This window comes from Stegostoma tigrinum, chromosome 17, assembly GCF_030684315.1.
Source record: "Stegostoma tigrinum isolate sSteTig4 chromosome 17, sSteTig4.hap1, whole genome shotgun sequence".
Classification (NCBI taxonomy): Eukaryota; Metazoa; Chordata; class Chondrichthyes; order Orectolobiformes; family Stegostomatidae; genus Stegostoma; species Stegostoma tigrinum.
Genome location: NC_081370.1, coordinates 11,299,101 through 11,322,398, shown reverse-complemented (window position 1 = coordinate 11,322,398; position 23,298 = coordinate 11,299,101). Strand labels below are relative to the sequence as shown.

Here is a 23,298-nt window from a genome sequence, read left to right as displayed (position 1 = left end):
CAGAACCTGTTTAATCAGTGTCTGCCTATCTGAGAGTGAGAGTGTAATGAATCAAGGATTTGAATTGAGATGTCTGAGACAATAGGAAAGGTGGGTGGTCAATCAAGTCTTTCAAAAACAAATGGTCCAAACACTTCAGAAGAAGAGGAAATTGTGCGTACAGGAAAGACCGGTTGGTGGACAAGCTGAGAGAATAGCCATGCATATGACAGGCTGAATGGCATCCTTCTGAACTGCAACTGTAATTCTATGAATGCAGAACATTCCAACAAATAACTTGTCCAGTTGGTGTCACATAGCAATTGGTGAAGCCAAGTTCATGGGAATGATTTGATGCTGGTGACAGTGTACAGGTTTCTGGCAGTCTGCTGACAGAGGCACAAGATTACCTTATCACTGAAGGCAGAACAAATGACATTGACCCCATGTGCAGAATCTCACCATCAGTGGAAGGTCATGAAGGCTTTCATAGGCTACTTGCTTTTATTTACTTAAATAGAGTGTTTGGTGGGGATGACACTTTCCTCTGTATCTAACCTTGTGCTGTCCCTGTCCTGAAAGTATTTAATGGGACAGTGCAGAGCAAACTTTACTCTATGTCTAATCCCACGCTGTATCTTTTCTGGGAGTGATTTTTAACAAATTAATATGTGGGATGCAGGCATCACTGGCTGGGCCAGAATTTATTGCCCATCCCTAGGTGCCCTTCAGAAGGTGGTAGTGAGTTGCCTTCTATAACTGCAGCAGTCCATGTACTGTTAATGGACCACAGTGCCACTAGGAGTGTATTCCAGGATTTGCCACTGCAACACTGAAGGAATAGCAAAGTATTTCCAAGTCAGGATGATGATTGGCTTGGAAGGGAACTCTTAGGAGACAGTAGTCCATGTATCTGCTGCCCTTGTTCTTCTAGATGGAAGTGTCATGAGTTGGAAGGTGGGTTTGTGCTTAATGAGGACGGTGCAGAGGAAGATTTACTCTGTATCTAACTCATAGAAAACCCATTCCTCAGGTACTCATTCATGCATTTTGTTATCCTTTTGACCTTTTGTGGTCTGTTGAATTGTGAATAACTGAAAATACAAAAGGAGAGATTTACATCTGCAATTCAACAGCCCGTGTCACTCCAGACTATTATGTGCATTCATCAGAACATAAACAAGGAGGAAGAATAGACCATTTGGCACCTCAAGGCTACTTCATTCATTGTGATTATGGCTGATCATTCAACCTAAGAGCTTGTTCCTGCTTCTCCCCCAGACCATTTGATCCCTTTAGCCCCAACTGTTATATCAACTCCTCCGTGAAATCCTACAATGTTTGGCCTCAACTAGTTCCAGAATTAGTGAAATGCACAGATTCACTGCTCTTAGGGTGAAGAAATTTCTTTTCATCAGTCCTAAAAGATTTACCTTGTATCCTTAGACTAAGACAGGCTTTTGGACTCCCTAGTCAGTAGGAACATCCTTCTTGTTTCTACCCTCTAAGCCTATGAGAATTTTATCAATTTATATGTGACCCCACTCCACCCCGTCATTTTTCCTTACTCCAGTGAAATTAATCCTAATTGATCCAGTCTATCTTCATTTGCCAGTCCTACCAAGCTTAATGAGAGGAGTCTCAGTACTGGGCCATTCATGCCTGAAGAATTACCAAGTTGACTGAAGTCCCCAACACTTGGCCATTCGCTGTTCCAGCAGCTTCAAACTCCTGTATACATATCTCCCCTTGGAAACCATTACTGCCTTAAAAAAAATTACAAACATCGCATTAAGCCTATTCTTCTGATATATTCAGATCTTTATCCCCACCCTCTCCAATGACAACCACTGACTGAACAAATTTTTCTACTGTCCTCTTTCTACCTCTTCCAACCAAGGTCTCCTCCCAAAATCAGTACTGATCTAGTCTTTGTTCCATATAAAATTTAACCCTCATTTCCCCACGAGTGATATGCCCATTATTAATAGCTGGTCAGCCAGTGATGTCTAACTGTTAATGTCTCATAAAGCTTCATCTCAACCATTTACTCCCACAATCTATTTCACTCACTTCCTGTCTCAGTGCCTACTGAGCGTGTCCACCGTCTACAAGGCACAAGCCAGGAGTATGATTGAATACTCCCACTTGCCTAAATAGATGCAGCTCCAACAGCACTCAAGAAGCTTGATGTCATTTGGAACAAAGCAGCCTGTTTGATCACATTCACAATCATCCACCCCCTCCACCACCAATGCTCAATAGCCGCAGTGTATGTAAGTGTCTATAAGATGCACTGCAAAAATTCACCAAGGATCCTTTAACAACAGCTTCGAAACCCACAACTACTTCCATCTGGAAGAACAAGGGCAGCAGATACACTGAAAATACCACCCTCTTGCAAGTTCCCTTTTAAGCCATTGACCATCCTGACTTGGAAATATTTTGGTGGGTTGTTCACGGTTGCTGGATTAAAATACTGGAATTCCCTCTCTAATAGCATTGTGGATCTACATACAGCACAAGATACTGCAACAGTTCATGAAGCTTACTACCACCTTTTCAAGAGCAACTAGGGATGGGCAATAAATTTTGGCCAGCTGGTGAGGCCCACCTCCCAAGAATGAATTAAAAACAAATTAAGGAGATTCTCTCTCTCTTTCACTTTTTCTCTCCCTGCCCCTATGTCAGTGTCCACTCCCAGAATCCAGGGTCTGACACTGAAGCATACAATAGTCCTGCAAATGGTAACCCCTCACAGTCTCAACGTGATCTACAGATATTATTAAGTGGTTCTGTTCTCCAACGCAACCTATTGGCTGACCTTCACATTGTGGTTTTTGACCTTGCAGGAGGCTCGCTGACAAAAGGATTCCTTGCGGATGAGGAACTATTTATTCGTTGGTTGCAGATTGTGACCTTCTTACCAGTAATGTCATTCAGTACCCCGCCCTGGGTCTTTGGTGAGAACTGGGTAAGAGATGGTGGATAGGTCGAGAGGAGCTAACTAACGGCATTTGGATGAGGTTTTGAGGGTCTACACTAACTTCCAGTTTGTAACTCACTTGTGGGTGTCTGTTATTCTAAATAATAACCCCCACCTCAAACCCCTCGATTAGATTCATGTCTGTTACTCACTCTCAGGTATCTGTTATTTTGTACATACACCATCCTGAATGCATTGATTAGATTCCAGACTGTAACTCACACCTGGGTACCAATTATTCTATATATAAACCACCTCAAGCTTCTTGGTTAGAGTCCAGTATGGAACTCTATTCTAAATAAATCATTCTATATAAATCCCTCCCCTTGGGCCTGGATTATGAATCACTGTTGATTAGTGTGGCACTCTCTGTTACAGATTGTGAATGTGACCCAGATGTGCATACAAAGACACCAGAGCTTTGTGGTGCCACTCATTATAAAACAGGCTGCAGAGCTGGCATCCCTCGGGCACCCTGTGTTTCGACCACTCTGGTGGGTCAGTCCAGGTGACCCAAAGACATTGACTGTTGATGACGAGTTTCTGATTGGAGATGAGGTATGAGCATATGCTGTCAGTATGTTTGTGTCACAGGTTCCTGAGAGTAGCTTTTGCTCATTGCTTGTTGCCTGTCCTACTTGCATCCTTTGGTGAAATGCTAGGATTATTTCACAGATCACTTCCTAATGTTTATGAATCTGTGACCTTTCTGACAGGCCAGGCATAAGGAGTTGGGCATTGGACTGGCAGTGAGGTGTTAGGCTCCAAAGTTTGGGATGAGATCATGTTTGTGGGGATATGTAGGAAGTTTGGAATGATATTGTAGTGGTCATTCTGAATGTAAGGCAAGCACAAATCAGGTTTTCCACAGTCCATAAACGGAGGTAGTGGTGGGAATGGTTCAGTGTTCCAGAGGGGGAGAAAGATTGTCTCAGTGATGGAGGAGGAAATGACTTAAAATGAGAAGCACAGAGTTAGTAATTAGAATGTGTAGCAGGCATTAAGACAATGGCGTAAGTCTTCCCAATGTATAAATGAAGAAATGATCAAGTTGCGTATTTCAGGAGCAGACATTGGGAAAATAACTTGATAGGCTGAGGCATTGAATGAAACCTGGGGTTGAGGTAGAGCTGGCTATGTTCAGTGTATGTATGGAAGCTGATTCTTCAACTGACTTCCAGACAGGAGCATCAGTACAGACAAAACTGAAGTGACCCTCCCCACATGGCCTGTCATAGTTCTGAGGCAGTTTTATACAGGCACACTAACGATTGTTGCTGAGTACAGTGCCTGCTATGTGTAACCCATCTGTTTCCTGCACATAGGTACTGGTGGCACCAGTGACGGCACCAGGCAGAGTTCACAGAGACATCTACCTGCCAGGAAGCAGTTACCAGTGGAAGGATATGAACACTGCACAGGTATTTGATGGTGGTACCCTCCTGCAGGATTACCCAGTACCCCTGACCAATGTGCCAGTTTTTATCAGGCAGGACTCTTAGAGACAGCACATGGTATCCTAGGTCCCTGAAGAGACCAAAACCGTTCCGAATTCCTGGAGAAGCAGATTCCTTCCTGACCAGAGGATGACTGTCTACTGAATGTCAGCACATGTTTGAGAAAAGGCACCAGCCTGTCAGCTCCGTGGCAAGGAAGCTCATAAATATTGACTCTTCTGTCTATCGATGTAACTCACATTGCCAAGAGGTTAACAGTGCCAGCACAATGCACCTTGCGAGTAAAAATGAACTGCCTCCTGACCAACCAATCGATAGGGTGTTCTTCAGGCACTACAGACTTAGCTTGAAGCTCTTATCCCCTGATTTAGGGTCTAGGCATATTGCCACAGGTCAGGGATCGGATCAAGCCAGATTTCACTACCTTTATCATAGCCATCAGCCGTTTACGTGTCACAGCCTTACAGATTACTTTAACACATTGATATGAGAGTTTAAATGGTCACCAAGTTGATCCCCAACACACTCCCAGGACAGGGTTAGATACAGATTAAAGTTGACTCTACACTAACCCCATCAAACACTCCCAGGAGTGGAACAACATGGGGTTAGATACAGAATAAAAATCTTTCCCAATCAAACAGTCTCCAGACAGGGACAGGACGGGGTTAGATACAGAGGGAAAACTCCCTCTGTGGTACAACACACAGCATGCTTTTTATGTGAAGATTGATTTATAATGAAGTAGAAATTGTGCCTTTAACTGTCAGTCAACGCAATTACAATCTTTTTAAAGAGTAATTAAAATCTGTTTCCATTTATAGATGTGTCTTGAAAACAAATTGCTCAATCTTTTCTGCAAGTTGTATAGATCTTCATGTATCAAGTCACGTGCCACGTCTTGGAGGCTCTGGTTTTGAATTTTGTGTTGATTCCCCAAGAAGGGGACCTATAAAAACATCTATAATATTCCAAAATCCAGTCAGAATTTGCTACTGTCAGTCTGTGTGAGTTGCTTCACATTACATTTGAAGAGCTGGTCTTGCTGCCTTTTGTTTTTATGGTACGACTAGGTGTCTGTCTGTGACAGCACTGGGGCTCAGCTGGGGGTGTCCTCCAGAGATGACAGGCTACTACACCAACACTCCCCACCCCACCCCACCCCACCCCACATCCGTGGATGCCTTTCATTTGTCTTTTCATCCTCACTTGGAAATGTTTTACTGTTAGTTCTGGCTTTGGGTCAAAATCCTGAACTTCACTTTGTCACAGCATAGTGGCAGTGGACTGCAGTGTTTCACCTGGGAAACCTTATTGAGGTCAAATAATGTTGGGCAATTAATAGCCAGCAATGCCCACCCTCCTTGAGTCAATGTTTGGATGGTAAAAAGGATGATGTTGAATTGCTTTATTAAACCTATGGGACTGCCAGAAATGCTGCAGTTTATTCACTGGAAGAATATGAGAGGGCATTCAGAATCTACAGTTTCTCAGAGTTTGGGGAAGGAAATGGGAATTCCACCAACTGGTCACTTCTAGCAAGTTCATCTCCCGTTTCTCTTTACTCAAGTGTCACCAAGTTGCAAAGCAGCTTTGAAGAAATATTTACCAAATGTCATGTTATTACAAATAGCCACATTTAAGAAGGGACTTATTTAGTAGTGAGGTAATGAATGCAAAAAAGACATGATGTGAGGTGTTGGGCTGGGGTGGACAAAGTCAGATGTCACATGACACTAGGTTATAGTCCATAGTCCAACAGGTTTATTTGAAATCTCACAACCTGTTGGAGTACAGCCCCTTTGTCAGGTGCACTGTGAGAACAGAGCACAGACCCACAGTTTATAGGCAGAGAGATCAAATGATCATACAACTGGTGGGAATGGAGTGTCAGATAATAAGTCTCTGGGGGTGACCAAAAGTGTTAGATGGTGAGTAAAGTGTCAACAGCCGAATAACTAGTGACGGGATAGCCTATAATCTGATTAAGTGAGGCAGAGAGATAATTACAATATTTTAAAATATTGTGGTGCTGGAGGCAAACTAAATGACTGGAATCACATGCCAAATTTAAAACTATTCAAACTAATTAAGGTAGAGAGATCATAACAATTTATCAGGGTGATGTTTTCAAAACAAGACAGGAAGATTTTACAGATACAGAACAGTAAAGTGTGATCCCCAGTTACCACAGTTGAAGGCGGTACCACCACAGGGAAATCCATCATCAACTTAATTGACCACACCCTTCAACCAGCTAAAACCGAGATTCTTAGCCAAGGGCTCAATTTCTGTCCCACTACCAAAATGGACATCATGGCTCTCACGGCAGACACAGAGGAATTCATCAGGCAAATGAGGCTCTGAGAATTCTTCCACAAACCCCAAGGTGTCAGCACCAAGCCCAATGAGACAACAAATTAACTCAAACAGCTAACAGGGAGGGCTGTGGTGCAGTGACCAAAGAAGGAATTAAGTTAGACTCTTCCAGAAGGCTGCTGAGCTAGGCTCGACATGTATGCTCAAGCTTTCAGGAGATGCATTCATAGATCATAGAATCCCTATAATGTGGAAACAGGCCATTCAGCCCAAATGGTCCACACCATCCCTCCGACGAGCATCCCACCCTAACTCATTCCCCTATCCCTGCATTTCCCCATGTCTAACCCACCTAACCTAAACATCCCTGCACACTATGAGCAATTTAGCATTGCCAATCCACCGAACCTGCACATCTTTGGACCGTGGGAGGAAACCCACAGAGATATGGGGAGAATGTGCAAACTCCACACAGCCGAGGGTGGAATTGAACCCGGATCTCTGGTGCTGCAAGGCAGCAGTGCTGACCACTGAGCCAACATGCCGCATTAATGCTAGATTCATCAGGCGCACTCACAAGAGAGCGCAGAACTTTATCTAAGCACAATTCAATGTCATCCATGCTCTCAAGACCAATTGCAACATTGTCATCAAACCAGCAGACAAAAGGAGGCACATACAGAATAGAACAGACTACTGCAAGCAAGTGTACAGACAACTGAATAACCAGGAACACTACAGAAAACTACTTGCTGATCCAACCAAAGAACACACCCATCAACCAAACAGACTGATCAAGACTTTTCATCCAGACCTTCAGAGTATCCTATGCACTCTAATCCCATGTACATCTCACATAGGAGACTTCTACTGCCTTCCAAAGATACACAAAGCTAACACACCTGGACGTCCCATTGTATCAGGCAATGTGACCCTGTGTGAAAACCTCTCTGGCTACATTGAGGGCATCTTGAAACCCATTGGACAAGGAACCCCCAGCTTCTGTCATGGCACTACAGATTTCTTACAGAAACCCACCAGTCGAACTAGGAACATTGTTCATCACAACAGACATCTCTGCACTCTACACCAGCATTGTCAACCAAACTGGCATCGCTACAATAGCCTCAGTACTCAGTAACAAGAACTCACCCGCTTCATCCTCAACTGCAACTTCAACAACCAATTCTTCATCCAGACACACAGAACAGTCATGGGGACCAGATTTGCATCCAATATGCCAATATTTTCATGCACAAATTCAAGCAAGACTTCTTTGCTATGCAGAACCTCTGACCAATGCTATACACCAAATACATTAACAACATTTTCTTCCCTTGGACTCAGTGAGGAATCACTGAAACAACCACACAGTGATATCAACAAATTTCATCCCATCAGACTTACTGTGGACTACTGTTCAGAATCAGTCTCATTCTTGGCACACGGATCTCCATCAAGGATGCACACCTCAGTACCTCACTCCACTGCAAGTCCACAGTAAATCTCAATGCTGCCCCTCACTAGCTTCCACCATAAACATATTTAAGAATCCATCCCCTATGGACAAGCCCTGCGCGCACACAGGAACTGCTCAGATGAAGAGGAACGCGACAAATACCTGAAGGTGTTGAAGAATGCCCTCATAAGAAAGGGATACGATGCTCAACTCATCGGTCATCAGTTCTGACATGCCACAGTGAAAACTGCAATGACCTCCTTAGAAGATGGACACAAGATACAACTGACAAAGTACCTTTCATCGTACAATAGTTCACCAAATTGGAGAAAATACACCACGTTCTTTGCAGCCTTCAACACATTGTCAATGACGATGAGCAGCTCTCCAAGATCTTCCCTACACCTCCACTTCTTGCCTTCAAATAACCGCCAAATGTTATACAGACCATTGTTCACAGCAAACTACCCAGCCTTCAGGACAACATTGACCACAACACCACACAACCCTGCCTTGGCAACCTCTGCAAGACATTTCAGACCGTTGACATGGATACTACCATCACACATGGGAACACCACCCACCACATGGATGGCAGATACTCATGTGACTTAGCCAATATTGGCCATCTCATATGCTACAAGCAAGGACTTACTGAGACACAGTATATTGGAGAGACCACACAGATACTACGAAGATAGATTGACGGACACCTGCGACAATTGCTAGACAGGAATGTTCCCCCACAGCCAGGGAACACTTCAGCAGTCAAGGGCATTCGGCCTCTGATCTTCAGGTACATGTTCTCCAAAGCATATTTCGAGATACACAACAACGCAGGAACACTGAGCAGAAACTGATAGCTGAGTTCCCCGCTAAAGAAGACAGCCTCAACCATGATCTTGGGTTCATATCATATTACAGGTGACCCCACCATACTGTTCTGTCTGTAAAATCTTCCTTACTGTCCTGTTTTGACAGCATCACCTTGATAAATTGTGATGATCTCTTTACCTTAACTAGTCTGTACAGTTTTAAATTCGGCATGAAATACCTGTCATTTAGTTTGTCTCCAACACCACAATATTTTAAATTTTTTGTAATTATCTCTCTGCCTCACAATCAGATTATAGGTCACCGCAACTTTCCCCCCCGCAGTGATCGAGAACGCCCTTGAATGTGTCTCCCGCATTTCCCGCAACACATCCCTCACACCCTGCCCCCGCCACAACCTCCCCAAGAGGATCCCCCTCGTTCTCACATACCACCCCATCAACCTCCGGGTACAACGCATCATCCTCCGACACTTCCGCCATCTTCAATTCGACCCCACCACCCAAGACATTTTTCCATCCCCACCCTGGTCTGCCTTCCGGAGAGACCACTCTTTCCGTGACTCCCTTGTCCGCTCCACAATCCCCTCCAACCCCACCACACCCGGCACCTTCCCTGCAACCGCAGGAAGTGCTACACTTGCTCCCACACCACCTCCCTCACCACCATCCCAAGCCCCAAGATGACTTTCCATATTAAGCAGATGTTCACCTGCACATCTGCCAATGTGGTATACTGTATCTACTGTACCCGGTGTGGCTTCCTCTACATTGGGGAAATCAAGCGGAGGCTTGGGGACTGCTTTGCAGAACACCTCCGCTCGGTTCGCAATAAACAGCTGCACCTCCCAGTCGCGAACCATTTTAACTACCCCTCCCATTCCTTAGACGACATGTCCATCATGGGCCTCCTGCAGTGCCACAATGATGCCACCCGAAGCTTGCAGGAGCAGCAACTCATATTCCGCTTGGGAACCCTGCGGCCCAATGGTATCAATGTGGACTTCACAAGCTTCAAAAATCTCCCCTTCCCCCACTGCATCCCAAAACCAGCCCAGCTCATCCCCACCTCCCCTAACCTGTTCTTCTTCTCACCTATCCCCTCCTCCCATCTCAAGCCACTCCTCCATTTCCTACCTACTAACCTCATTCCGCCTCCTTGACCTGTCCGTCCTCCCTGGACTGACCTATCCCCTCCCCACCTATACTCTCCTCTCCACCTATCTTCTCCTCTATCCATCTTCGGTCCACCTCCCCCCTCTCCCTATTTATTTCAGAACCCTCTCCCCATCCCCCTCTCTGATGAAGGGTCTGGGCCCGAAATGTCAGATTTTGTGCTCCCGAGATGCTGCTTGGCCTGCTGTGTTCATCCAGCTTCACACTTTGTGATAGAGGTCACCCCTTCGCTGGTTATTCAGCTGTTGACACTTTAATCACCATCTAATACTTTTGGTCACCTGCAGAGGCTTATTATCTGACACTCCACTCACACCAGTTGTATGATGTTTTGATCTCTCTGCCTATAAACTGTGGGTCTGTGTGTTCTGCTCTCTCAGTGCACCTGACAAAGGGGCTGGGCTCCAAAAGATTGTGTGATTTCAAATAAATCTGTTGGACTATAACCTGGTTTAGTGTATACTTCTGACTTTGCTAAAAAGACACAAACAAGTCCAGTTGTTGTATTGTGGGATTATTTCTGGCAGTAACAAAAGAGCCTGTCTGGAGCCTCAAGCACTGGATTGATTTTATTCAATAACATCCCTTTGCCTAGACCTTTGATAAGAACCAAAATTATGGGTTTTGCAGTAAATTTCTAGTTTGCGTACATGATGTTCCTTGTGTTCTTTATCTACTCTTATTTCCCACCTGATCCTCACCCATTCTCTCCCATCCCCCTCCATAACTCTTTTCTAAAGCCACATATCTTCTTGGTTTCTTCAACACTCATTGTTTTAGTTTCTCGTGATGCCATTGTAATTATTTGTTGAAACAACCTGCCCCTCTCTTTAAATAGCTTTAATGAGACTTGTGTTCTGTCTTCACTGAATGCTTATGCTAGTGCCCAAACTTCTCCTCCCCACTCTGTCGGACATGGCTGAACTTGTTCTACATGTTAAGAAATCTATTGCTGAGACCACCCTCAATGGGGGAGAAATGAAAGTTGTGGGTGAAATTAAGGCTCTGTAAGGACTCTGTGAACCAAATGGCAAGGCATCCCTGTATCTGGATAGTACTATCCACAGCCCATCCCTTCAGCCTCGTTTTCTTACCTTGACTGACTGTCCACTACCACATCCTGGTCTTCGTACTTCACTCCTCCATGTCCCTGACCCTAATCCATCCTGTCCTTTTGCCCTCCCCTTGTCAAGTCACTCTTGCCCACTCTGAGCTATGCTGCAAGCTGCCACCTCCCTCCCTCATGGTGAACAAAAGATGCTGAGCTCAGACGTAAACAGCACAAAGCTGCCAGGACTTTCAGTTCCCAAATAATTAGATCAATCACTCTCTGCCACCATCTCCATATTTACATAAAATTCCCCTGTTGTTTCTTACCTTGCAACCTGCCTCAGCCACACCAGCCATGTGGTGTGTGAGAGCCCACAATGAATTTCCAACCACATTAGGAAGGAGCTGCAGTCAAGGACAACGTGTGTCTTGGGAAATCCACTGATAGGGAGGGGCTGGTAGCTGCTGCAGTTAGTAACAATAAGGCAAAGCACTCGGCCACCGATCCTTTATTGACCTTCATTAGGCTTAAACCCTTCTCGCTGAAGCTTAGCTGTACAGCCATGGACATCTTTATTCAGAGACCCAGTCCAGACTGCATTCAGTTGGGAAATATTGGCAATTATTGGACTATGGGAGGAGAAGGTGAGAGGCAGAAACAAAGACTGGGAATTAATAGCTTCAACAAAGGCAGGAGCCTGGGAAGGGAGACGAGCGGGATCAGTCTGTTCTGTACAACGTCGTCACGACATAGACATAAACATCGCACATCCCACGGTCTGTCCAATAACTCCCCCTGCAGGCTGCCAGGGTTTGCTGCAGGTTCTGGTTTTAAATTCACATCCTGACCGTTAATACTGAGCAACAATTCAGAAACAGGTAAGATGAAGAAGCTCTCTTTAATTATCACAATGGAGGTGAGGTTGTGAAGCAAGATTCATTGATAGCACCTCCCTTACCATGTGCACCAACTTCAGGTGAACTCAATACAATTGCACCCAACCCCCACCAAATCCAAAAGAGGGCAGGGCTGTTCACGCCACCACCAACGCTCCCAGTCACCCTGAGCTCAGTCCAGCCTCTGTGGTCTCTGAAACTGCAAAGACGGATAAAAAATTCCACCCAGAATGGAAGTTCAGGACTCCCAGGAAGAGTGGCAATGGGGGAAGAGTAATGTTAAGATGCCAGCTGTCAAACTATTCTGTACCACGCTCCTGAAGGTTGCTCCAGAGTGAGCTGCACGGCTGTGGTTCATGTTACTGGCTGGGCCTGTTGTTCAAGTTGAACAGGGACAGGATATCGAGCATAGCCTGTCGGAAATGCTTTCCAAAGCGGTGAGAATCCTAAAAGCAAAGAGAAGTAATCACACCATTGTCTCCCAGAGCGCACAGGTCATTAAAACCACAAGAGCTGGTGTTTCAAAGTATATCCCAAACCCTCCTCTATTTGGATTCACTGACCTGGGGGAAAATGGGGGATAGTCAGAAGGCAATGAAAGGAGGGAGCGTGACAGTGGAGAAGAGAGAGAAGGAGAGTTACAGCACAAGAGAGAGACAGAGGCAGACAGAGAATGACAGATAGTGGAGGAGAAAAGGGGAAGAAGGCTTACAGATATTGGACAAAGTTGTGGGGCAGGGGGTAAGTAGGATTAGGAATAGTGGACAAGAAAGGGGAAGGGTGACAAACACTGGAGGAGAGACAGGGAAGGAGTGTAACAATAGAGGACAGAAAATGTAGAGATAAATAGATAGTAGAGGAGAGAGATAGGGCGGTAGGGTGACAGTATGGTAGAGAGACAGGAATGGTGAGATGGTGGAGGAGAGAGAGGGAGGGTGACAGTGCAGGAGAGGGGCAGAAATGGAGGTAGTGAAGATGACACTCCATGAGACAGAGAGAACAAGAGAGAGGGAAAGTGACAGTGGGGGGGGGGGGGAAGAGAGAGAGAGAACAGTGATAGTGGGGTGGGGGCAAGGACAGCGAGGGGCAAGAGAGATTGAGAAACAGTAGGAACAGGGGATTATTCAGAGTCAGAAAGACAATAACTGTGAGCAAACAGCATTCTCTCCATAAAGTGTGTGAAGTAGCGAGAAAGCCCTTGGTGTGGAGAGACTCTGTCAGGGTAATGTATTCAGTCTCGAAGCTATGAATCTGAGCTGTTGGTCAATTTCCAGTGGAATGAGATTGACTCAGCCACCTGAAACCTGCTCAGTCCCCAGTGTACAGTAAGGTAGTGTCACCTTCACCATGACCACCAACCCCACCCCTGGCCAATTAATGTCAACCAACAAACAATTCCCCAACCCCACTGCACCTGGTTTGTCTGGTGAGAGACTTACCGTCTCAGGACTGGAGAATTTACATGAGATGTGCATGTTGATGAGTGTCTCTCCAACCATAATGTACGAGACTCCATAACCATCATCAGCCACCTGCCAAATCACAGACAATGATCACACACAAACAGTGATTACAAACGGGAACAGTGCACGCATGAGAGACACCCTCCAAACACATGACCTGACACACCCAGACCCAGACCTAGACTCAGTCACCCCACCCAGCTCCCTGTCACCCTCACGTCTACCTAGATGCCCTCCTCCTCTACCCAGGGCTCTTCCCATGCTCCTGCACAGAGTCTCCTACCTCTTGACTGTTTCCTCCCATCCCCTCACACTGACCCCAGCTGTCTAGGCCCTGAATGAGGGATCCTCACCCACCCTCTGAGCTGCAGCAAATGGAGTTTCCACCAGGGCCCAGTCATGTACCTCACTGTGCGCCTGCCCCCCTCACCCCATTCCACTGGTGGGCAGGACCACGCCTCCCTTTCTTCAGTGAATCAGGAGGAGGCACTCTGCCAAGTCTGGCTCACTCAGCAGAGGGAGTGAATGTCACAGCAGCACCCTGCTCCCCTCTCCATCAGCATTGCACTCACCGGGCCAAAGCCCCCTCCGCTCGAGACATACTGGGGAAATCTGTTGACATCCACGAGGTCAAGCAGCTGGTGGGGAGTCTGGCTGGTGGACAGTTTCCAGGGCTCTGACAGTACCTGAAGGAGACATGCAGAGTTAACAGAGACAGACAGACACACACAGATCAGAGAGGGCATGATCAGGAACTCTCCCACCCACCATTGCCCACATGCTGGTCAGGCCCCACATGAGGGACCAATAGGCTCGGACCAAGGGGCGTCGGTCTCCGTTTATTTGCTCATGGGTCATGGGCATTGCTGTTAAAAGTAGTTGCTGTGCAGTAGCTCAGACCAGAGAAGGGCGACGGATTTCCTTTTCCAAGATCATTGGTGAATAAGATAGGTTTTTACAGTCATTGTGACAATCATGACAGCTGTTAAATTCTTCATTTTATTATTTAAAACTTAAATTCCAACAAGCACAGGCCCAGGATGTTAGGCTGAGCCTCTCAGTTACTAATCCCACTTGGCCACTGTTTCCTGACTCTGAAGTACAGATCACTCAGGTTCAGCTCCTGGTCCATGATTCTGTTGTCTGGATCCAGACAGTCTGTGCTGCAGGACCAAGGGACTGCTGCACTGTCACAGCTGCCAGCTTTTGGAACGAGATGTCCCAGCCTCCACGAAGGCCATTAACTGGTGCCATTTGATCCGTTGCTTGTCAAATGGAGACTGCTTCAATTGTTTGGATCATTGCACAGTCCTGCAGCTCTTTAGGAAGGCACCGTCCAAATGCAGCTCCGTACAAAACAAGGGAGCACACAGCGCAGTACACAGTCCAAAAACACCCACCTCCTTCAGAAACGGAGACTCTACTCCTAAGTATTTGGACACCACATAAAGACAGAAGAGGTGCCGGTCGATGCCAGCTCCTGTCATGGCATGACGATACAGATCCTGATGTTTCTCCGCTGCCTGTTTGAACAGTTTCAGCTTCTGTTCCCTCTGAGAGTTAGACAGAAATAAAAACAATGAGGCAGACTCAATGATTCCCACAGAAAGTAATCACCATGACTGTACCCCACTGTGCTGTGCAGAGACTTTGTGAAGCAGAAGATTGCAAAAACTGAAGATGATAATGTTGAAGAAAATCCAAACTGATGTATTGGGGCAAGAGGATATCTGGGGAAAGAGTGGGGAGCCATTAGGATCCAGATCATTGCGTGGAGCCGGAAGACTGAGCCAAGATTTTAAATGAGTACTTTTCTTCTGTATTCATGAGAGAGAAAGACAATGTAGGTGTAGAGATTAGAGAAGGGGACCGTGGTATCTTGAATGAATTAGCATTGAAAGAGAGGAGGTTCTACTGGTTTCAGATGATTTCAAAGTGGATAAATCCTCAGACTCGATCCCAGGAGATCGCAGTGGCTCTGACATTCATTTTCAAATCCTCTCTTGCCACAGGAGAGGTATCAGAGGACTGCATGACACCTAATGTGGTACATTGTTCAACAAGGTGGTAGTGACAAACTAGGAAACTGCAGGCCAACGAATCTAACATCCGTAGTAGGGAAATGATTTGAGAAACATTACAAAGGACAGAATCAATCTCTACTGGGATAGGCAAGGATTAATTAAGGCTAGTTCAGCATGGCTTTATCAGGGGAGATCATGTCTGACAAGTTTGAGTTTTTTTGAGCAGTTGACTAAGATGTGTCGATGAGGACAGGGCAGTGGATGAAGTTTATATATGGACTTGGTGGAAATGCTCAGCCACTTAGGCAGCCTGTGCAGAGACAGAAACTGTGCCATCCTTTCATCTGCACTGTAGTATATGACAGCTGTAGTCAGTGTGTCAATCTCGCATTAAACACAGCTCCCCATAATCCCAAATCTTCACTGTCTCCCATTCATTCCCAAAACCCTACCCCTAATTGCCCATTGACTGATTGTCTTGCTGTGCCATCTCGGGGTGGGTGGAGGGGGCAGTTGAGACATTGTTGTGGGTCTGATGTCACATGGAGACCTGACCTGGTAAGGATGGCAGATTTCCTTCCCTGAAGGACATTAAATGAAACAGATGAAGTTTGTGAAATTATGTATGTTAGCTGCTGCCATTGTTAATCTCAATTAAAAGCAGCAGCTGCGCTGGGATTCAAGCCTATGCCCCCAGACTATCAGTTTGGGTTCCTGGATCACTAGCGCAGAGAAATTGCCAATGCACCACCAGTTATTCTCCAATCAGTGCCCCTGCCAACACCGACAACCCCTGGGAGGTGATTACTCCAGAAATGTATGAAGGAAGCTCTCATGCTTTGAAATGGAGACAAACAAGCTTTACCGTCTGAGCTGGGTCCATCATGGCCAGTACAAACTTGGTGGCCTGAGTGCTGCAGGAACGAACAGTCTCAGTGCGGCCCTCTCTGAACAGCCGGGTCATGGAGGCTTCGTACGTCAGACAGAAGGAGCCTTTGTCCTGGTGACACAACATACACATGGCTTTAGGAAGCCACAAGGGCATGCAGAGAGAGATTTAAATCCATCAAGCATCAAAGCTACTGACCAGCTGCATAGTTTACAGGGCCCCATCATTGTCAATGCTCACCCTTCTACTGGGTCAATCTACTCCCAATTTATTTCCCTGCATTTCTTTCAAACATCTCCTCATGTTCCAACTAATTGAGTTCATCTTTCCCTCTATTATAGAAGATCATTGATTTACTTCCCTCCACACACATACCTTACTTGTAAAAGAAGCTTTCAGTGGTTCCCTGTACTTTTTTAACAAATTTTGTCAGCATGCTTTCAATGTGGAATCACTAATTTTGATCTGGTTGACTCTCAAAGTTGACCCTCTTTGTGCAGGTCTTGTTTCAATGGTCTGTCCACAAGCCCCAATGGTGGTCTAACTCTATTCCAGTAAAAACTCAACCACACTCTCCTTTACACCAAAGGTTCCTCAGCTGAAAGCCCTCAATTATACTGTCATATTCACCAGTGTCTTTTCTCTCTCCTTTTCAATGTTTCTGGAGACCTGCATCTCTCAGTTCATCATTACTCAGTACAAACATGTAGGATAGCAGGAAGCCATTCTCCCCTTCAGCCCTGCTTCGCCATTCAGTCAGACTGGCTGACCTGATCGCTCCACATTCCTGCACCATTCTTTGAGTGAGGGAATTCCAAAGGCACTCAGCCCTCAGAGTAATAAAATCTCCTCCTTGTCGGTTGTATCTGGTGCCCCCTTGTTTTGAATCAGTACCTCACTAGTCCTGGATTCTCCCAGATGATCTCTCTGACTCGGTCCAGCCCCTTCACCATCTTAGATAACAAAGTGTGGAGCTGGATGAACACAGCAGGCCAAGCAGCATCTCAGGAGCACAAAAGCTGATGTTTCGGGCCTAGACCCTTCATCAGAGCGGGGGATGGGGAGAGGGAACTGGAATAAATAGGGAGAGAGGGGGAGGCAGACTGAAGATGGAGAGAAAACAAGATAGGTAGAGAGGAGAGTGTAGGTGGGGAGGTAGGGAGGTAGGGAGGGGATAGATCAGTCCAGGGAAGATGGACAGGTCAAGGAGGCGGGATGAGGTGGTAGGTAGGAACTGGAGGTGTGGCTTGAGGTGGGAGGAAGGGATGGGTGAGAGGAAGAACAGGTTAGGGAAGCAGAGACAGGCTGGGCTGGTTTTGGGATGCAGTGGGAGGAGGGGGAAGAACTGGGCTGGTTTTGGGATACAGTAGGGGAAGGGGATATTTGAAGCTTGTGAAGTCCACGTTGATACCATTGGGCTGCAGGGTTCCCAAGCGGAATATGAGTTGCTGTTCCTGCCACCTTCGGGTGGCATCATTGTGGCACTGCAGGAGGCCCATGATGGACATGTCGTCTGAGGAATGGGAGGGGGAGTTGAAATGGTTCGCGACTGGGAGGTGCAGTTGTTTGTTGCGAACCGAGCGGAGGTGTTCTGCAAAGCGGTCCCCAAGCCTCCGCTTGGTTTCCCCAATGTAGTGGAAGCCACACCGGGTGCAATGAATACAATATACCACATTGGCAGATGTGCAGGTGAACATCTGTTTGATATGAAAGGTCATCCTGGAGCCTGGGATGGGGGTGAAGGAGGTGGTGTGGGGGCAAGTGTAGCACTTCCTGCGGTTGCAGGGGAAGGTGCCGAGTGTGGTAGGGTTGGAGGGGAGTGTGGAGCGGACAAGGGAGTCGTGGAGAGAGTTGTCTCTCCAGAAGGCAGACAAGGTTGGGGATGGAAAAATGACTTGGGTGGGTGGGGTCGGATTGTAGATGGTGGAAGTGTCGGAGGATGATACGTTGTATCCGGAGGTTGGTGGGGTGGTATGTGAGGACGAGGGGGATCCTCTGGGGACGGTTGTGGCGGGGGCAGGGTATGTTCCCTAACCTGTTCTTCCTCTCACCCATCCCCTCCTCCCACCTCAAGCTGCATTTCCTACTACCACCTCATCCCGCCTCCTTGACCTGTCCATCTTCCCTGGACTGACCTATCCCCTCCCTACCTATACGCTCCTCTCTACCTAATCTTGTTTTCTCTCCATCTTCGGTCCACCTCCCCCTCTCTCCCTATTTATTCCAGTTCCCTCTCCCCATCCCCCTCTCTGATGAAGGGTCTAGGCCCGAAATGTCAGCTTTTGTGCTCCTGAGCTTTTGTGCTTCTGTGCTGCTTGGCCTGCTGTGTTCATCCAGCTCCACACTTTGTTATCTGGAATTCTCCAGCATTTGCAGTTCCCATTATCACCCTTCAGCATCTTATATGTTTTAATTGAGTCACCTCTGATTCTTCTAAGCTCCAGAGGACACAGACCAAGTGTGTCCGGCCTTTCTCAATTACAGAATCCTCCCATTCCAGGAATTAGGCTGGGAAAATATTTCTATCCATCTTAAATTAGGAGGATCAACATTGTAGACTGTGCTGCAGATGTGGTTCAGTCGTTTCTGTCACTGTGTCTGTCAGTCATTTAGATAGAGGCTAAGGAGGATTTGATAAAAACAGACTGTACCCGGTAATGTGCCAGCTGTAGTGCCATCTGTACAAAGGCATCAGGGCTGATTCTGCACCGTTTGATGAGACCTTTGCCAAAGTCATCGAAAGGGAAGGCGTGGAAGTCCACATCATCAGCCAGTTGCTGCGCCACACTCAGAGATTGTGTGATCACTTCCTGACACTGGGGGAAATGGGAGAAAACAGTCAGCCAGAAATTCATCAAAATTGGACAGAGGCTGTCCACAACAAACAACACTGTATCATCAGGGACAGAGAGACAGAACATCTGCAGCCTCACATGGTCACTGTGAAAAGAGAAATAGAGAGAACGTTTCAAATCCACCCTCACCCCGCACTCCCTCTGCCTCCTGTCGCAACCTCACCTTCCAGGATGTACATTGAGACCAGCTCACTCAGACTGAAAAGCATCATTCACCAGCACGGAGATTACGGAGCTCAGGGTTGCTTTATTATGAACTCGCTACATAGATAGAGAACTGGCCGGGCAACAGGTGACCAGTGGTGTTCCACAGGGATTCACGTTAGGACCACTGTTTGTGATGTACATTAATGATCTGCAGGAAGGTATAGATGGTCTGCTTAGCAAGTTTGTAGATGACACTAAGATTGGTGGAGTAGCAGATAGTGAAGGGGACTGTTGGTGAATACAGCAGAATATAGATAGATTGGACAGTTGGGCAGAGAAATGACAGATGGAGTTCAATCCAGGCAAATGCGAGGGGATGAATTTTGGAAGATCCAATTCAAGAGCGAACTGTACGGTAAATGGAAAAGCCCTGGGGAAAATTGATGCACACAGAGATCTGGGTGTTCAGGTCCATTGTACCCTGAAGGTGGCAACGCAGGTCGATACAGTTGTCAAGAAGGCATATGGCATGCTTTCATTCATCGGACGGAGTTTTGAATACAAGAGTTGGCAGGTCATGTTACAATTGTATAGGACTTTGATTCAACCACATTTGGAATACTGTGTACAGTTCTGGTTGCCACATTACCAAAAGAATGTGGATGCTTCGGAGAGGGTGCATAGGAGGTTCACAAGGATGTTGCCTGGCATGGAGGGCACTAGCTATGAAGAGAGATTGAGTAGATTAGGATTATTTACAATAGAAAACAGAGGTTGAGGGGATATGTGACCGAGGTTTACAAAATCATGAGAGTTATAGACAGGGTGGATAGCAAGCAGCTTTTCCCCACCCCCCAGAGTGGGGGACTCAATTACTAGGGGTCACGATTTCAAGGCAAGGGGGTAAAGTTTAAGGCAGATATGCGTGGAAAGTTCTTTACGCAGAGGGTGGTGAGTGCCTGGAACACATTGCCAGCGGAGGTGGTACAGCCGGGCACATTAGTATCATTTAAGATGTATCTAGACAGATTCATGAATGGATAGGGAGCAGAGGGATATAGATCCTTGGAAAGTAGGTGACAGGTTTAGATAGGGCATCTGGATCGGTGCTGGCTCGGAGGGCCGAAGGGCCTGTTCCTGTGCTGTGATTTTCTTTTGTTCTTTGTTGTTGTGGGTAGTGGGAGCTGGGATGGGTTGACTGGTCTGACTGCACTTTGTAAGGCTGTGACATGACTCAATCAGGACCACAGGCTGGCTGGTCATAGTGACTGCCAACCCTCACTCAGGGACACCACAGGCCAGGCCTAGGAGCTGGAGGTCAGTGCTGCAGGTTTACTACTTTAATGTTCAAGGCTAGCCACAAACAGGGAACTCACCGGCTCACTGATCTCCCACTGCAGGCGCTGGGGCAGTGGAATCTTCCTATTAGCTTCTCCCTTACAATTCCCCTCCTCTGTATATCCCAGCTGGAACTGGTCGGTGGCCAGGATCGACTACAGAAGATAGAAAGACATCAACAGTGCAGTGACATTCACAAACTCCAACTCCTATTGAGGTATTGGTGTGTAATACCATTACACATCGGGGCTGACCTGCATGGGTTCTTTAACAGAATCCAAGGCAATAAATTCAGGTCTTGTCAAGCAAACACTGTCCTGTCAAAATACACTTTAAAAAATATACAGATAGACTCTGATCCCATTATGGGAAGGATTAAGTATGAGAGGGTACAGCTTCTAGGTAATTGACAAGACCATAAATGGTGACAGGAGGTGAACTCTCACACAAAGATTGGTTTGGGTCTGGAATGACAGAGGGATCTTGGTGTGCAGATACATAGATCCCTTAAAATGGCCACCCAAGTGGACAGGGTTGTTAAGAAAGCATATGGTGTTTTGGCTTTCATTAACAGGGGGATTGAGTTTAAGAGTCGTGAGATCTTGTTGCAGCTCTATAAAACTTTGGTTAGACCGCACTTGGAATACTGCGTCCAGTTCTGGTCGCCGTATTATAGGAAAGATGTGGATGCTTTGGAGAGGGTTCAGAGGAGGTTTACCAGGATGCTGCCTGGACTGGAGGGCTTATCTTATGAAGCGAGGTTGACTGAGCTCGGTCTCTTTTCATTGGAGAAAAGGAGGAGGAGAGGGGACCTAATTGAGGTATACAAGATAATGAGAGGCATAGATAGAGTTGATAGCCAGAGACTATTTCCCAGGGCAGAAATGGCTAGCACGAGGGGTCATAGTTTTAAGCTGGTTGGTGGAAAGTATAGAGGGGATGTCAGAGGCAGGTTCTTTACGCAGAGAGTTGAGAGAGCATGGAATGCGTTGCCAGCAGCAGTTGTGGAAGCAAGGTCATTGGGGTCATTTAAGAGACTGCTGGACATGTATATGGTCACAGAAATTTGAGGGTGCATACATGAGGATCAATGGTCGGCACAACATTGTGGGCTGAAGGGCCTGTTCTGTGCTGTACTGTTCTATGTTCTATGTACTGTCTGAGAATGTGGTGGAGGTAGGGTCCTTTGAGACTTACAAGAAAGAAAGAGGGATTGGATGATTTTCTGAAATGGGTAGGGTTACAGACAGAAAATGCGTAAATGACTCAAGGTCATTTGCTCTTAAGGGATGGGTGGAGCAGGGGGCTGGGAACAGACATGGGAAGCTGTACCCAGTCTCTGAGCTGGGGTCCCACTGAACTCCCACATCCTGTAGAGTGCTCTGGTCCATATCCTGATCTTAGTGGGCTGGGCTAGATGAGCACCATCTCAACGTTGAAAGGTCTCTGTGCCAATCTCTTCCTCACTGTTAGAGTCACACAGTGAGGCAGTCTCTCTCTCTCTCTTGCTCTCCCAACGCCCCTCCCCTTCCCTTCCTCTTGGAGGGAGCTTTCCTGCTGCAGTCTCATCCTGGTTACAGTTCCCATTCCCTGTGCCATCTGAGAGAGATAACCCCAGTGATTGCTATTGGGAAAGTGACGGGTCTCCTACCTCCCAGAGGTGCCCAATGATTGGAGCGTCTGCCCACGAGTGTTCAGCATTCAGACCAATCTTCCCGTTTTTAAAAATAATAAAACTTAAAGATTTATCAAACCACCTGCAAAGAGAGAGACATGGGTTTTTAGAAACAGTGACCAAGCTAGTCTCCCTGTCCCACCCTCACCAACACCTCACCCCGCAACCCTTCCCCCCCCACCAAGTGGCCTTCATCCCTCATCCCCCATCCCACCCTCACTCTCTGCCCTCCCCCCCGTCCCCCCGCCACCCCGGCTCAACCTACTCAATCCCTCTTCACTGGATGAACCTTTCTCTCTGGAGCGGTCCCAGTGATATCCTGTTACAATCCCATTTAAATGTAAGAACATCCTTCCTTAAGTATGGGAATCACAATAGTACGGAGTATTCCAGGGCCTGGCTTGTACAACATTCCTACACTCTGAGATAACAAGGTGTAGAGCTGAACAAACACAGCAGGCCAAGCAGCATCAGAAGAGCAGGAAAGCTGACTTTTCGGGTCTAGACCCTTCTTCAGAAAAAAAAATTCCTACACTTTGACTGGTGTCTAACACGTCATTCCTTCCTAGTCACTGCACCTGCAAACTAACTCAATGCTTCATTTATAACCATAATGTTTTATTGTTGGTCACCACTGGAACAATATCACACTCTTGGATTCTTCCCATCATTTCCTTCATTGAACGTTGCAGACAGGAGACGAGAAGCTGAAACTTCCCATTGTTCACTGTTTCCTGCCTCCTGGTCCTGA

The 23,298-nt window shown here is 46.7% G+C and overlaps 2 protein-coding genes across 8 annotated transcripts in view; one reads left to right on the top strand and one right to left on the bottom strand.

Annotated features, from left to right (window-relative positions):
* Positions 1-5,323, top strand: part of si:ch211-236l14.4 (SITS-binding protein) — a 74,557-nt gene extending 69,234 nt beyond the window's left edge. For both annotated transcript variants that reach the window (XM_048545788.2, XM_048545787.2), the window contains 3 exons: positions 2,832-2,953; positions 3,344-3,523; positions 4,291-5,323. In XM_048545788.2, coding sequence (XP_048401745.1) covers positions 2,832-2,953; positions 3,344-3,523; positions 4,291-4,467 — 479 coding nt within the window. In that variant the 3' untranslated portion in view covers positions 4,468-5,323. The remainder of the gene's footprint in view (positions 1-2,831; positions 2,954-3,343; positions 3,524-4,290) is intronic.
* A 6,816-nt stretch (positions 5,324-12,139) lies between these two features.
* LOC125459230 (carnitine O-palmitoyltransferase 1, liver isoform-like) overlaps positions 12,140-23,298 on the bottom strand; it is a 47,935-nt gene continuing 36,776 nt past the window's right edge. For 5 of the 6 annotated variants that reach the window (XM_048545377.2, XM_048545381.2, XM_048545380.2 and 2 more), the window contains 8 exons: positions 22,524-22,629; positions 20,911-21,027; positions 19,184-19,348; positions 16,509-16,643; positions 15,020-15,172; positions 14,192-14,305; positions 13,596-13,688; positions 12,140-12,602 (listed from right to left, as the gene is read on the bottom strand). In XM_048545377.2, coding sequence (XP_048401334.1) covers positions 12,516-12,602; positions 13,596-13,688; positions 14,192-14,305; positions 15,020-15,172; positions 16,509-16,643; positions 19,184-19,348; positions 20,911-21,027; positions 22,524-22,629 — 970 coding nt within the window. In that variant the 3' untranslated portion in view covers positions 12,140-12,515. The remainder of the gene's footprint in view (positions 12,603-13,595; positions 13,689-14,191; positions 14,306-15,019; positions 15,173-16,508; positions 16,644-19,183; positions 19,349-20,910; positions 21,028-22,523; positions 22,630-23,298) is intronic. The other variant, XM_048545383.2, reaches the window with a different exon arrangement.